Source organism: Lepisosteus platostomus, chromosome 4 (assembly GCF_059453375.1).
Source record: "Lepisosteus platostomus isolate fLepPlt1 chromosome 4, fLepPlt1.hap1, whole genome shotgun sequence".
Taxonomy (NCBI): domain Eukaryota; kingdom Metazoa; phylum Chordata; class Actinopteri; order Semionotiformes; family Lepisosteidae; genus Lepisosteus; species Lepisosteus platostomus.
Genome location: NC_142614.1, coordinates 43,079,534 through 43,096,244, shown reverse-complemented (window position 1 = coordinate 43,096,244; position 16,711 = coordinate 43,079,534). Strand labels below are relative to the sequence as shown.

The 16,711-nt window shown below is 36.7% G+C and overlaps 1 protein-coding gene and 1 long non-coding RNA gene across 2 annotated transcripts in view; one reads left to right on the top strand and one right to left on the bottom strand.

Moving 5' to 3' along the window:
• Positions 1-16,711, bottom strand: part of LOC148673190 (uncharacterized) — a 330,310-nt gene that overhangs the window by 45,179 nt on the left and 268,420 nt on the right. The window lies entirely within an intron of this gene.
• The window catches only part of mtmr12 (myotubularin related protein 12), a 44,247-nt gene that overhangs the window by 16,025 nt on the left and 11,511 nt on the right, over positions 1-16,711 (top strand). The window contains exons 7-12 of the mRNA XM_088629533.1: positions 664-787; positions 1,641-1,716; positions 2,573-2,679; positions 12,670-12,794; positions 16,409-16,487; positions 16,610-16,680. Of these exons, the coding sequence (XP_088485659.1) occupies positions 664-787; positions 1,641-1,716; positions 2,573-2,679; positions 12,670-12,794; positions 16,409-16,487; positions 16,610-16,680 (582 nt within the window). The remainder of the gene's footprint in view (positions 1-663; positions 788-1,640; positions 1,717-2,572; positions 2,680-12,669; positions 12,795-16,408; positions 16,488-16,609; positions 16,681-16,711) is intronic.

Sequence of the window (16,711 nt, the reverse complement as noted above, 5' to 3'; positions counted from 1 at the left end):
GGTTCATCTGGACAGGAGTGATTAGACTCTAGAGAACCATGGCTTTCTTGCATGATGAGAATGTGGCAGATTTAGGGTAGATTGCCTACTCACCAGACTTGAACCCATTGAACAATTGTGGGATGAGCCGGGGAGACTTGTACCAGTTAGGGCTCAGCGACCAGTGAACAGGAAATACTATTCTATAGCATATGGTACAAGACTAATGTTACGGAATCATTCAAGACAGAATCTGAAAGCGTGTCAGTTTGCTGATTGGCAAAATGTTCATTAGTGTAATTTACCTGTGCCATTTCAGTTCAATACAAAGTCAGTGCACCTCCTTCAAAAAGTCATTTTCCTGATGTACTGTAAATTATGTAATTTATTCAGATGTTCAGTATATATGTTATAATTTACATTAAACTCATATCCCACAAATAAAATTGACACTTTTTTGCCTAAAATGTGATCATTTGTAGTAACTGCGTTTGAGTGTTTTTTGTAAAATCTGCTGTACATTACTATGTTTCTTAAAGTTTACATTACTATGTCAAAGAAGCATACAAGGTTTACTGCTGAAAGAGGTTCTTATTAGAAGGTTTTAAAATGTAAAACATTGAATTATTACAGTGTTCTTCAAATACTGTTTTCTGTTGTGCTTCTCACACTTTTGTTTTCTAGAGCAACCAACAAACCAGAAAACCATAATGTTTGAAAGTAAAGATGAGTGGGAGATGGAAATGAAACGTACTAAAGGAAATTGTCGATTAGTGACTGCCAATGAAAATTATAGCATCTCTGAAAAGTATGTTCAGTTTTTTATTCATATGGTTTCGTTTCTTAATGGGAACGAATATTGGAAGCACAAATGTATTGCTTTTGCTTTGAGGCTACTGTATTCCAGGGTTGTGTACTCAGGTTGACCATGTTTTTGCAGCTTGGTAAAAATGTCCTTTTTGCTTATACCCACCCATTGATTTTCTAATTGCTTCTTTCAATTTAGGGTCATGGGGGAAAAAAAGTCTATCCCAGAAAGCAATGGGTGTGAGGCAGAGTACACCCTGGACAGGATGCCAGTCCCTCGCAAGGCAGACATACAGACACAAACTTACTCACACCTAAGACCAATTCTCTCAGAAGCCAGTTAACCTAGCAGTACATTTTTGGACTGTCAGACTGCCATGTGAACACAGGGCGAACATACTGACTCCACGTAGATAGCACCACAGGTCCGGATGTGAACCATAGGGCCCCAGCGCTGCGAGGACTCAATGCTAACCACTGGTCATCATGCTGACCCATTTTCCCTTACAGTTCCCTGCTACAGGTTACATTTCAGTAGTTGATTCCTGGAATAAGACGGATATTATAAAAAAATGAAAAAGATCACCTGGTTACGGTATATCCAACTTAGGAAATAAAACTTGCTGCCACTGAGACAGTATGACAGAGCAGCAAATGGACCAACTTGTGTTGTGCAGATTGTTAGAAATGAATGGTGGCACCCCAGCCAAAGTCCTTTGTCTAACATGCATTTTCTGACCATAATGTAGAGTTGTATTGTTGAAGGGGAATAGTTTAATTTTGCATAAACAAGTTTGTATTTTTAACACAAGAACTATAAAGACCTTATAAAGATTATGTTCTCTGTTTCATAGGCTGCCACAGTTTTTCATCGTCCCTTCAGCAGTATTGGAGGAAGACATTGTAAATTCCCATGGGAAAGGAATACCAGTACGTATTTAAATGTTGTATTAATAATATCTTGATCATCTTCCATGAATGTTGATAAGGTTTTTGGTCATGCTTCAGTTGTTTTGATAAGGTCATCTTTTTGGTTCTTGGCTCACTGAAAAAAATTGTGTCACTCTGATGCCTATTAAAGACACTAGTTCCATGGCTTTTCCTGCATTAAGCAGGTTGGTCTGTGTCCTCCTCTGGAGCAAGAGATGCAACTTCAGATTCACATGGCTGTGTTAATAGTCTGTCAAAAATAATATATTTTAAAACTTATGCCAGAAGATTTCCATCTTTCCATATTTCTTGTACATCGTTCAGTGGTGTCAAGACTTTACCGTCAGAGAGGCAGCCAACAGCACATAGGTTCCTCCATTTGAAGGAAAAGCTTTGAAGTGTAAAGTATGTAGTGTTTTGAAATCCAAAACAAAACAAAGTATATGTAATGGCTGTGTAAGAGAGCTGGAGGAAGGGTGGTATGGTGGCGCAGTGGTTAGCATTGCTGCCTTGCAGTGCTTGGGCCCTGTGTGTTCTCCTCATGTTCACGTGGGTTTTCTGGCTTACTGGTGGGTTAATTGCATTCTGGAAAACTGTCCCTTGCAACTGTGTCCTGCAAAGGACTGGCGTCCTGTTAAGAGTGTATTCTGCCTTGCTCCCGTTGCTTGCTGGGATAGGCTCTGGCTACCCCATGACCATATATTGGATAAAACAGTTGGAAAATGAATGGATCCTTAACTAATGGTATCTAAAAGTCTGACATAAAAGGATAGCCTTTATTTTGTGGGAAATTATTCATGCTAAATGTAGACTCAGAATGGTAATTTCCGATTTTGAATCATCTTCTGTTTTGCAGATCTGGTGCTGGTCCCATCATAGTGGCTGCGCACTCTTTAAAATGGCATCTTTACCTTTGCCTCAGGATGACAGTGTTGCACAATTGCACAAAAAGTACATGGAAAGGTTAGTAGACAATCTAGAAATTAGCTTATTGTAGTAAAGGCCATGCTGCTAAACTTGAAAAAATCTGTAATGTACAGTATCTGTTATTGTATCTTAGAAGATGTAATATTATTTCTATACATTTTCACTGTGAAAAAGTTTGGTTTTCAGTGTGATAAATAATTCCCAAAGTGTTAAAGACTTGCTTCTAACACAAAGTGGTTAAGTAAAATACATTGTATGAGACTGCATAAGTAGTCGGACATGCACACTATTTGTTAGAAGTACCTTTACATTTGGATTTGTGACGGGTGTAACACTTTGCACTAGGTCAAAAACTTTCAATTTTGGCTTGTCTGACAACAGTCACTTTATGATTTGTTGCAAAGGCCATTCAGAATTTAATGTTTTTTTTCAATTCCATATAAGCCCCCTTTGTGTCATGATTGGGAAGTGGTTGGCCCATGGACACTTTCTCCAATCGTAGCCACTGCAACTCAAAGTTAGCCTTATAGTGGAATCCTTACCAGTTTGCCTCTTGCCCAGGTACTACTGTACGTTTGGGGGGGCAGCCTGATCCAGGCTGTGTCTGGATGCCTTTTATTTATGATTGCCTTTGCCACTCTTAAAGAGATATTAAGGGGCTCTGAAATGTTTTTATACCTTTGTCTATAGCTTTATACAAGGAGTTGTTTTGAAAGCTCATTATTTTTGATGGTTGAATCTACATACAACTGTATGCCTGAAAATCACTTCAGACCGAGAGACCTTACAGAGATGGGTGTATTTACTCTGAAATTGTGCTGGCTACTAATATTGCACACAGAGGCTACTCAACTATTTGTGTAGGTCATTATGGTAATTTAGTGTACATGATTTAGGATTGAAGTAGTTCGAGAAGAAGGCTCCACAGACGAAAGGTTGTGTTTCTTTTCTTCTCTTTTCAGCATGGAATAAACCTTTACTTGTTTCATAATTTAGGATTGTCACAGCAAGGATGTTTGTACTTGTACAATCATTACTTTCATATTATTTTTTTGTTGTGAAAACTGTGCAAGGTTTAGAGTACTTTTGCAAAGCACTGCATCTTACAGGAAATGCCTTTCCACGTTTGTGTGTTTTAATAGTAAGCAGTCAGATCATCAGCTGTCCGTAGATGCTAATTTAAACATGTTCTAAAAGCAGAATTAGAAATCTGTTTTGATGATTTTCTACTGTTGACAAATGTCCAAAGCTACAGTGGCTATAAAAAATATTCACCCCCTTGGACTTTCACATTTTACTGTGTTACAATGTAAAATCACCATGTATTTATTTGGGAATTTTTTTGCCATTGGTCAACTGAAAATATTCTTTAATGTCAAATTAAAGAAAGAAAGGCTTCAATTCTACACATCATCCTAAATTAATTATAAATATAAAACAAAATATGTGATTGCATAAGTATTCACCCCCTTTTTCTATGACCCACCTAAATTGGCTCTGCTGCGACCAAAGGTCTTTAGAAGACATAATTTGTTGAATGGAGTCCACCTGTGTGCAGTTATGGTGTTTCAAATGAAGTCAGGATAAATATGCCTATCTCTGGGACATCCCACAGTTGATTAGTACAGGTCCCAGCAAAAACTACATCACAAAGACAACCCAGCTTACAAAGTAAATCTGGGGTTATTGAAAAGCACTAATCAGGGGAAGCGCATAAGAAAATTTCCAAGGTTATACATGTCCCCCAAAGCTCAATAAAGTCCATTATAAATACATGTAGAAAATATAGCACAACTGGGAACCTGTGACGAACAAGGTGTCCTCAGAAACTGAGAATCCAGGCAAGATGTGCACTAGTCACGGAGGCTGTAAAGAGGCCAGTGACTACTGTAAAGGAATTAGTCTTCCCTGGCTATGATGGAGAAAGTGCATTTGACAGTGCTTTACAAATTTGAGTTTCATGGGAGAGCGACAAAAAACACATGAAATCTTGACGATACTTTACCAGAAGGCATGCAGAAGACACTGAGACCACGTTGAAGATTCTATGGTCTGATGAGAAACAAAATGGACTTTTTTGGCCTTAATGGTAAACGTTATGATTGGTGCAAGCTAACAGTTAACATAATCCTGAGTTCACCATCACTACTGTGAATCATGGTGGGGGCAGTAGCATGATGTTGGGAAGGTTCTTTGCATCAGGGCCTGTAAGACTTGTGATGATAGAAGGAAAAATGGATGCAGCAAAGTACAGAGGAATCCTGGAGGAAGACCTGCTGCAGTCTGCAAGGGACATGGGACTTGGGAGAAGATTCATCTTCTAGTAGGACAATGACCCTGTAATATACAGCCAAAGCCACCCTGGAGTGGATTAAAATGAAAACAAGTCAAGCCTAGACCCCAATCCAATTAAGAATGTGGCAGAAGTTCAAAATTGCTGTTCACCCTTTTTTCCAGCCGACCTGAGGGAGTTTGAGAAAGTTATGGGCAAAAATTGCAGTGTCCAAATGTGCAAATCCAGTAGAAACTTATCCAAAAAGACTCAAGGCTGTAATTTCTGCCAAACCTGCCTCTACCAAATTAATTTAGGAGGATCTGTAGAATTGTTTCTTCATTTTGACACTGTATAGAGTGTTTTCTGTCCATCAATGGCAAAGACTCCTAGTTAAATGCATTGATTCCATACTGAAACACAAAATGTAAATGTCCAAGGAGGAAGAATACTTTTGATAGCCACTGTAAATATCATTCACATTCTTTTTATTCACAGTATTTTAAAAGACACCTTAACTCTAAAAGCTGTTCCATTTAAACAACACATACTGTATAAACCTCTCTAAAATAGTTGTCTGTGGCTGGTAACTGACTTTGTTTACACAAAAACAAAACTAGTTCTGCTTTCCTACATTGTGAATCTAGTTAATAAAGCTAGTATTCACATTTCCATTATATTTACACATAACTAAGAATGGACATCTTTCCAGGATAGGGTGTATTCCGTTAACGTATGCTCTTATGGGAAAGGATATTAATTATCTCTAGTTAGTATGTTGTTGTTAAATGTGCATCTTATTGTGTAAGAGACCCCATTTCACACTGCTTCAGTGCAAAACTGCATGAAATTACATTTTTTAATAATAGACCCCTTCATACAACTTATGATTCACAGCATTCACATTGGAATACCAAAATTTAAAATTACAAATCTTGTCATAGGATCATGACCAAGATTTTCCAGTTGTTTGAGTATGTTTATCATTTTCCTCTTAAGATGCTGTTTGGAATATTGTATCTTTTTACGTAAGTTTCTTTTCAAATAATTTAAAATGATTTGCTTCATCTACTCCATGCATGGTTCTTTACTCATTGTGATATATAACGAAAGTCAGTATTGGTTTTAAGCTAATGTTTAGTGCTATGGTTCATCTCAAAGTAATTGTTTGTTATTTAATGTGTTGTTTCTCAGTTTGTTTGCCATGTCTCATCTTGAACCCTGAAAAACTGGGTTAGAGTAATGAGTAGCATGACCAGCGTCGTCATGTCTAGCTGTGGAGTACAAACTGCTCTTCACATTATTTATGGGAAGGCACGTAACACTAAAATCTGATTTTATGTGCTGCATTTTCTTGGGTGCTATTTAGATTTGATTAAATTCTGATTATAAGGTATAAGTTTATAGATCACAGTTTTTCTTACTTGTGTTTGTTCTATTGTCTTTGAAGGGTTTAATGTTTCTGTTTTCCATTGCATTTATAATGCTGTTGTGGAACTGTTACTTTAGAAGGAACAACTACTGTTAATGTTTTAAGCAGTTTGGCAGCTGGCAACATGCTGGGAAAGAGGGAATAAGAGGAATTGTCTTTCTGCTTTAGGTAGAAAGTTAATATATAAATGACACTGGACAAAGATGCAGTGGTGTTACACATGGACCATTTCTTTACACAATTTGATTGGCAAATTGAATATATATATATATTACAGTTACAAACAAAAGAATATCCATCACTTAAGAGTGATGACCTCCTAAAAGTTTGAGTTTCCTGCTGCAGATTTCTGTCTGCTTCCGTTATCCACAAAGCTTGTGGAGTTGAGGTATGGTGTGTTTGCTTAGTCATAAGAAGGCAGATTACTGCAAGTCCTGAAACACCTTCCAAACGTATTTGTGTGCATTTGCACTTGGTTTAATGAAACAAACATTGATCTTTGTTTTTAATTGTTTTTGTAATTGTTTCGTTCAGTGCTGGCAGAAAATCATTATATGGATTTGTAGACAAAAGCATTGGGATCAGTAAAATGAGAAGAACTACAAAGAAAGTGACTTAATAAATCCTAGTTGTGCTTTTTAAGTATATCTAAATCAGACATGACTTGGATAAAATATTAGATAACACATTAAACAGACATACAGTAAGTAAAGCTAATTTCACACTTAGTATTTATGCAGTCTTCCTTCTGTGCTTTGTTCAGATGTTTTACTTTATAAATCATAGTTTTTTTATATCTTAAAACATGTTTATAGCATCCCTTTGGTGATATTTTCTTTGTCTTCAACACGTACAGGTTTAGGAGCCACAGTTGACCTTGATTCCTGAGATGATAGTGCAAAATCTTAGTTATTAAACGGAACCCATAATTGTATAGTGATTTGATTATTTAAGGCTGTATATACTGTAGGGGAGTACATGAAGGCTGCTAGGAATCAATTAGAACAATGGCAATATTGACATACAGATTCAAAGAATCCAATATACAATCTTATTAATATGCAAACTAAATCAATACAAGAATAGATCTCTATATATTAAACAATCTACTGTGATGGGTTGCACAGTCAAACAATGGTTAGTATTGCTGCCTCGCAGTGCTGGAGCCCTGGGTTCAATTCCAGACCTGGGGTGCTGTCTGCACAGAATTTGTATGTTCTCCTTGTGTTTGTGAGGGTTTCCTTCAGGTACTCCGGTTTTCTCCCACAGTCCAAAGACATACTGTACTGGTAAGTTAATTGGCTTCTGGGAAAGCGGCCCTAGGTGTGAGTGTGTGTGTCTGTTTGTCTCTACAGTATGTGTCTGCCCTGTGATGGACTAGTGTCCCATCTAAGATGTATCCTAGGGTGCAGAATGTATCCTAGGGAGCTCATCACATACAGTAACTTCAAAGGAAGTCTTGAGCACAATTTATTGTTTTATATGGTCTCTCGGCAATACAGTAGCAGTTATTTTCAGCTACATTTATTTCAGTTATGGTTGACAGTGTTGGTCATGGATGGATGGATGTTTGCCTATTATACCTTCCGGCATGTAGGGGCAGCAACATCCTGTTGCTGTTTACTTAACATTAGTATTTTACAGGGCAGGGTTGTTAGCCTTGTGCCCTACCTTCAACATGGAGGACTTGGCGCCCGACGTGGGACATGAACCCACTACCCTGAGATTATGAGTCTCATGCTCTACCAACAGAGCTAGTCGGGGGCCTGTTGGTCATGGTCACATGGTTAATTAGCTACAGATGGATAATAGGGTTTTACAGAGGGCACACACAGCATTAAGCTGTGTTGTCACGGGTGCAATTTTGTGATGTTGTCAGGTGTAGTGACCTTTCCACATGCCAAGTTCCTCATGGGTGTTTTTTCTAGCCATATCGGTTAGTTTCAGACTTGTGGCCTCTTCGTCTGTTTAAGGGAAATACTGATGTGTATCCCTCTTAGAGTTGCAAGCTATGTGGCATTGAAGTGGGCTATTCATCGCTGGAGGTGTCAAAATTAACCCAGTCTATGATGTTATATTTGTATCAGAGAGTCGGTACATCCTACTTCTCTGATCTTATCCCATCACTGCAGCATTCCTAAGAAACAAACTCAAAGGAGTTATTGTAAGTAGTGCTAGGGTTTATTTTCAGTCAACTGTAACATTTATATCCATTAAAATACATTTTTTTCCATTAAAATTTTACCCCTGGTAAAGTGAGTATCTATAATTTATTTACTTTTATATTTATATTATTTTATGAAAATTTATATTATGTTATAAAAATGTATTTATATTTTTATAACATTCATTATATTTTTAACAACATAAAGGTCACCTTCGTCTAAGGAAGAAAAGCAAGTCCGTACCATCATACTACGTGTATCCCTAATGTCTGGAACCTTGGATTTAATTCTTCTCTCCGATCAGAAATTCTTGGTGGAAAAACATTCAAAATAGCCTGATAATTTCTTCAATTTTTTATGTTCAGTGAGTGATGCCGACCTGGAATTACATTCACAGTCTCATTGCATTAAAGTAACTACTGTATATTCTGTTTTTATTACACCCAGGCCAATTTAATTACTGGTAGATATCCTTTTAGTTATATCAGTATTGTTTTTTATGATGGTTGAGCCACCTCTTCCTTTTTTCATTTGCTGGCAGTTTCCATAAAAACAAGTTAAATTTCATATAAAATATGACTCCATTTTCATCTAGTTAGCATGTAGTTTGATTAACTGTTTACTATTGGGTGGTGTACTGTGGTGGTGTACTCCAGGTGGATGCTGCACATTGGTGGTGGTGGAGGGGAGTCCCCATTACCTGTAAAGCGCTTTGAGTGGAGTGTCCATAAAAGTGCTATATAAGTGTAAGCAATTATTAATTAATTAATTATTATTATTACTGTATGTGTTCTTTGACAAGCTTCTTATTGGAAAATGGAGTTTGTTAGTAACCTAATCAACTGAATATCAAAGCATGACCGCAGTTATTATATTTAAGAATTGTTTTAATGGCAGTTATTGCTGAATTCATTACTGTTGGGTCATGTTTTGTAAAGCCTCACTGAGAGCATTTTTCTATGAAGATAAGCAGTCCGAGAGGCTAACATTGACTTATTTAAAACAGTTACAACATTATCAACATTTAAAACATTATCAACATTATTATTGCTGTGATAAATGTTAGTGCTTGTAACTGTTATTGATGGTACATTTGATTGATACACTGTATCATCTTACTTTCTTTTACAGTCTTTTAAAGATAAACATCAATGAAAGCAAAATGGAACAGCTGATGTAGATCAGGTGGCTGTAACAAGTAATATCTGGTGTGATTCTACCTCAGCATATCCCAAGACTGTGTAGCTAAGAGAATTATGCATTACCAAGAGAAGATTGATCTTCTGTAGTCAAATAATGAATCATAGGAGACAAATAATCTACTATTCACAATTCAGGTGTTTTTAGCACATGCTGTAAAACAGTTTAGTCTATGCTCATGTACAGTGCTGTATGCTTCCCAATTTGCGTCTCCTGGCTTATTATTGTATTTCTTGTTTTTCACTCAAAATAGTAATTTAAAGAATATGATAATATTCAAAAGTGCAGTCTTGAAATATGTTTGAACAATTGAGGGAATGTCTGAAGCAGCTTTGTCACTCAGAGACATTGGTAGTCCATTTCGAAATATTTGTGCTGTGGCATTTGCTCACACCTTTTAGACTAGTGGTTTTGCTGCTGACATACAGTAGGACCAATGCAGGAATGTCTGTACAATGATTTTCTTTTGACTTCACATTAGAATTTTTGCAGACTAAAAACAGGTTATCTAAAACCTCAATTTTAAGAGAAAATGGTATTCCAGTCATTATACCAGTTATGTCATTTCACCAGAGAAAAGGTCTTTCAGTTCTAGGAAGTGTAGCAAACTCTTTTAAGAGCCAAGTCTTTGCAGAAAAGAGAAGTTAACTTAGTGAAAGCATACAAATGTTGCAATTTCTTGGTCTTTGTAGTCAAACGATTAGAAGTACTGTGACAAAACTGCTTGTTTAGAGGGTTCTAAAGATATTTAAGCACAAAGGCCAGGGTGTTTTTAGTGCTAGATACAATGAGGAGTTAGGGAGAACCTGGGAATGCTGAAAGAACTGTGATACCATTGGGACTGTGATACAAGTGATAACACCATGGCACCCTGTTGACACTCAATCCAAACAATAAACCTTCATCGGCACATCCCCCGATTTCTACACCTTCCTTTATTGGTGTGAAAAATGATATGATAAGAGCCAGATGCCACTATACTACCGTTATTCTGTCTCTTAGAATATCCTGTACAGATCACAGACCATACAGATTCACCAAACTGTATGTTTCTTGTCTGGGTGAGAAAGGCCACAGTATTTTGTGGCCACACAAATTTCCCATTGGCCCTTACAATCATGGCCTCCTAATAATCCCCATCTATGAATTGGCTTCATTACTCTGCTCTCCTCCCCACTGATAGCTGGTGTGTGGTGAGCGTTCTGGCGCACTATGGCTGCCGTCGCATCATCCAGGTGGATGCTGCACATTGGTGGTGGTGGAGGGGAGTCCCCATTACCTGTAAAGCGCTTTGTGTGGAGTATCCAGAAAAGCGCTATATAAGTGTAAGCAAGTATTATTATTATTATTATTATTATTATTTTAATCACTTTTAAGCAATTTTAGGTTTTAATAGTGTCGTTGATAGTTGTTAGCAAATTATGCAGACAGCATGGGTGACTCTTTTTGTGAATATTATCCCAGTACAATAAATCAATTTGAAACTCAAAAAGGCTTTAATGCCTCACTTGTGTTAGCAATAAATTGAATCATCCTTTCCACAGACTTAATATGAAAAGGTTTAAAATGTGCAAATCTTCTGTGGTGTTACAAAGCAAAGGTTTTTGGTGTTTATTTGTACTTACGGAGACATGAGAGGAATGACTGTACCAGATACACAGCCCAAAAAGAATCGGTATGGCTATCTGCACTGTAATACACACCATCTGAAACAAATTGCTTCAGTTAAATGACTTATGAATGACTAAATGACTTGTTAACAGTTGAATGACTTTAAAAAGATGACAATGCTGAGCAGCTCTGTGTGCTTTATATTGAATAGAACAGTATGTCTTTCATTCCTGTTAAATAACCTTTGATAATACTTTTTAAAATTGGCATAGATCAAACATGATTACATGTTATTTATAAGATAAGGCGGGGTGGTGCAGTGGCTCTGTGGCTAAGGATCTGAGCCTGTGGCTGGAAGGTTGCCGGTTCATATCCTGCGGCTGGCAGAGGAATCCTATACGTTGGGCCCCTGAGCAAGGCCCCTGCGCTCTGACCCCAAGCTTCTCTCCCTGTCTGTGTGTCTCATGGAGAGCAAGTTGGGGTATGCGAAAAGACAAATTCCTAATACTAAAATTGTATATGTCCAATAAAGTGATCTTATCTTAATAATTGGGTAGGTTCATAGGAATAAAAAGGAAATTGGTGGTAGTTTAACCTTTCTTCATATTCTACTAATAGCAGGACATAATCACATCAAATCAAATCAAAGTTTATTTATCAAATGCACAACAATACGGCGTTCAGCAGTAGTTGCTGGCAATTAAATGTCTTTTTCTGTGAGCTCACAAAAATTACAAGAATCACAAAAATCACAAAAATTCACAAGAACACAAAAATCACAAAATTGAGGTTACATTTTTTAAATTGAATAAAACTCAATGTGAGTAGAGCTGTTATGTGTCCATGGTGTATGCAATATATACATGTAGTGCAGTTATGCTGGATATAGTGAGAATTGTGTGTCCATGTAGCCATTACAGGTGATTTGCTAAGGAGCTACAGATGGCTATTTAGCAGTCTTATTGCCTGGAGGTAGAAGCTGTTCCGTAGTCTGTACATGGCCAAATTAGTCAAGAAACATGTCTGAAAATGTCTCAAGCTGACATGAAAAACATCACCTAAATTCTAAGGTACTTAGCATAAAACACAAATTGACCCTGTGTTGAAAAGATGGGAAAAGTATTGACTCTTACTTCTGTCATTGTAACTTAGTTGTAAATGTAGTTATCGTTTACTAAACATAATGCAACCTTTTTCAAATGTGCACCTAGTCTACGGCATTTATTCTTGTTCTATATAATAAAATGGTTAATTTGCATAAACACCTAATTCGCTTTGAAACCCTGAAATATTTTTAATCTTATATTTGAGTTTTGATTCCTTCTGTGTTTTGTGATCTGTTTCAGAGTGTACAATGCTGTTGCTCAGAATCACCTTTTCTCCCTGAAAACAGAGGACCTTTCTGCCACACTTCCTTCTGTTCAAGACATACAACAATCCTACAACAAATTCAAACAGTACTTTCTAATTGGTAGGTAGCCTTTACCTTACCCTTGTACCAGCTCTTATCTTTGAGGTATGCTGGTGTCAGGCCTCGTTCATTATAGAAAGCTACAAAAGCAATTAAACATAAAATGTGCATCCTTAAAGCAAATGAACCAAATATATTTCAGCATTCCTGAGAAAAGAGAGATGTGCTGTAAAAATTATCAAAGTGTCTGTTTAGTTTGTGTAAACAGTACACACTGGCTCATCTCTGTTCTACAGACTATCTAATATTAAGTACATACAACAATTATTGATGTATACTGCCATAGCAAAAAACAAAATAGTCTATGACCTGAAATTTAAAATAACCATTAGAAAATAATATTACATAATGAACTGCAGGGTCAGATAATTTCAGAGTAGGTGATGATGTGGAAAGGACAGGATTTATGTGTGTATTTGCATTTAATGTACTGCCAGAAATTAGGAAACACTTAACTTCCAGTGGCAATTACAGTAGTAATAAATACAAATATAGAATATAATGTGGAAGGTTTAATTTCCTATAAGCATTTAATATAGTTCCTAAAAAGATCAATTCTTAAATTATGGATGATAGACATTCTAGGTAATATACAAGTATTTGGATGAGAATGTGTTAAAAGAAAATAGATTTCAGATTTTTAGACTGGTTTTACCCATTATTGAAGTATATTTCAATTAATAATTTATATAAATTATCTGGAGTCTGGTATTCCTAGTACACTAGTCTAATTTGAATTGTTACATGTTCTGTAGGACGAAAAGCATAAACTAAATATAAGATGGAAAATTCTGAACTATGGAAAAGATGTTGGTGACTGTGATGTCATTTTCATCTTCAAGTAATAAAAACACGAACAAGGTGCGAATATTTAGTTAAAAAATATAAATTTACATCATAGGGTGTTATATTACCCTAACTACATAACAATGCATTAACTAGTAAGATCTCATTTTGTCCACAGAAGAGCAACCAGATACACTCCTTTAAATGAGTTAAATTAAACTTATTGTTAGCACTAAATACTAGTGGGACCTGATTCAAGTAAGAACAATTAGTCAAAGTCAATCCAATAGACTTCTGAATCAGAGGACACATGGAAAACACAGGGAAGGGCATTTAAACTGATAACAGGAGGCCCTTTTTTACACAAGATCTGGAATAAGTTCAAATGTTCATGGGCATATGGAAACACTCAATAAAAAGCAGTTGAAACAGTTCGGCACTAAATGAGGTTAGAGATTCAGTAGTGACTTGCAGCCTGAATTGCTTTTCCTTTTTATTTGTATTCACCAACCAATTAATGCAGAGACAAATATAAGAGCCAAACGTCCGTGAGCTTGGCCGGTGGCATGAACAGTATCTTGATAGTGGAGGAGAATGTGAAAGACAGCAAGAGCAGACGGTATTTGTTGTGCTTAGAAAACAAGATTAGAAGTATTTAGGATGCTAAATGTCAAGAGATGTTAGGCTTGCTGAAAATGAGGCAGGAAGATTAGGAATAGTAAGAGAAGGAAACCTGACATTTAGAACACCTGCCTGGGTTTGAACCCAAGTCGGGCTACAGGTGGCACATCTGCAAGTGGAAGGGCCAAAGTGTGACCCTGAAAGAACTAGGGCTGCTGCTTAGAGTGAATGTACAGATAAGACACTAAACCACTGAAAAACCAGCAAGAAGAAAAACAAACAAAACATAAGGAAGGAGTCCTACTTTTCCAAAAAGTAATGCAGATACCTGCTGGATTTGTAGTACCGAAGTACTGTAGAGACTGAAGGGGTCAGAACAACACAGATCACAAAGCATAGCTTTTTGATGTGTGGGGGTTTAAAATGCAATCCAAGTTAAAAAGGATGCATGGAGACAAATTAGAAGAGAGCATAAACTGTCAATTCAAAATCATGCTCAGACCACCAAGACAGTGAGATGGATACCTGAACAAAGCAGTTGAAGAGAAACTACTAGACTTTGAAAGAATATTATGATCTAGAAAGATCTTAGAAACTGTGGAATGGAAAAAGAAGGAAAAACAGCAGGAACAAAGGTTGTCAAATGTAGCAGTTGAAGAGGGATCATGCAAAGTGATGGATGCCCGCAGAGGTGTGAGCTGAATGTATATAAATCCATCAGTCAGTCTTAAAGCTGTAAAGGGAAAACAACATAGGCTTGCCTCTGTTTGGGTTGTTTCTCAAACATGGACAACATTTATATTTATTTTTAAGTTTATAATGTATTTCTAGCAGTCAATTTAAATAAAACTATTTGAACACCGAAACTGGAAATGGCAGAATAGAGGTATTGTTACTGTCCAGTTGAAGTTGTGGAAGTGAAGATTCTGGGTTTTCAGGCTTACTGTCCCAGACGAGTCTGGTAATCCACATTGTGATCAAATTCTCTGTAGAGTTTGCTCTTGGCATCCTCTAAAGGAAAGATAATACAAATGTAGTGTTGAGTGAATTTAAAATGCAGATGGTGAAGATTCGAACAGAAGGAACTGGCAGTATCTCTTGGAGAGCAGCAAGCGTGGTAGGGGTGTGGACACGACAGTGTTAGGAATGTAAACCAAATAACATTGGAAAAAGTGAGAAAGAGACCGATATTTATGTAACCAAGGTTATGTTAAGTGTCTGTCTTCTCATAAACTTCCTGTTTGTGTGTACTCTGTACACATGTGAATATGTGGGTTTCACAGAATGAGTTGTGCCTGAGAACTGCCTGGAACAGTCAAGGCACATAGTTTGGGAACCCCTGCTTTAGACAATAGGATGCTTTTGTAGTGCTGCTTGTTTAATGCCTTGTAATTCTATTATTCTAAATACTGTACATTTAATTGAAAATGCGTGACTTACTCCACTATGTTTGGCAACAGCCTTAGTGAAGCAAAAATGCTGTAACTGGCATTAAATGAAAAAACTAGGAGCTTATTTTGTCTTTTCTGCCTCTTGAGGAACAACAAATGTCAGTATTTTGCTCCTCGTGGCTGCCGAGCCACCATGTACAATTTATAGTATCACAAGTTAGACTGGAACCATCATCACAACCTATGCACTGTTCTCATATTTATGCGACAGTGTCATTTGCAAGGATGCATGCTGAGAATTCAATGGGATATTGAAATGTAATGTACAAAATGATGATGCACATCCAATCTAATTTACCTCCACAGTTTAAATAGGGACATACAAGGCAGCTTAGGCATTTAATGGGTCTTACTATAAATTCCTAAACATATTCACATAGACCTCTTACATTCTAATGCATAATAGGTTAATTGCCTGGAACAAGTTTTATGGTATGTGAACATAAACCTTTGGGGTATCTCCTAATCTGACAAAGTGGTGGATTATAACCTGTGAAAAGAACTTTGATACAGTGCGTTTGCTGTGACTGCTCAGGAGAAAGTAAAATAAGAAACTAAACATGTTGTGGGAATGATTGTGAAATATAATTATGTAAGCTGTAAAGGATCTAATTTCATCACCTGTTCTTTTCTTTTTAAATAAGAAAAAATTCTGACCAGATGCTTGTTCACTTATGCAGTTGCCACTAAATTTACATTTACCTTTTTAATTCGAGTTATGGTGAAAATGACATCACTGCATTTTTTTTTATACAGATAATATTACTGAATTTTGGATGTCCGATATGAAATGGCTTTCTTCTTTGGAAACTTCTGGATGGTTAGACCATATCAGGTTAGTTTTTAAAAAATAAAAGTTTTAAAATATAGGCATGAATGATTAGTTGATTATAGTATGTTACTAATAAGTCAGTTCAAACTTAAATGAACAGATCTACTGTATGTTCCCGATTGCAGACAGTGTCTTACAAAAGCAGTGGAGATAGTAGAGTGCTTGGAAAAAGAAAACACAAATGTTCTTATGATGGGTAAGTGTACAGATTTTGGATTTGATTGATC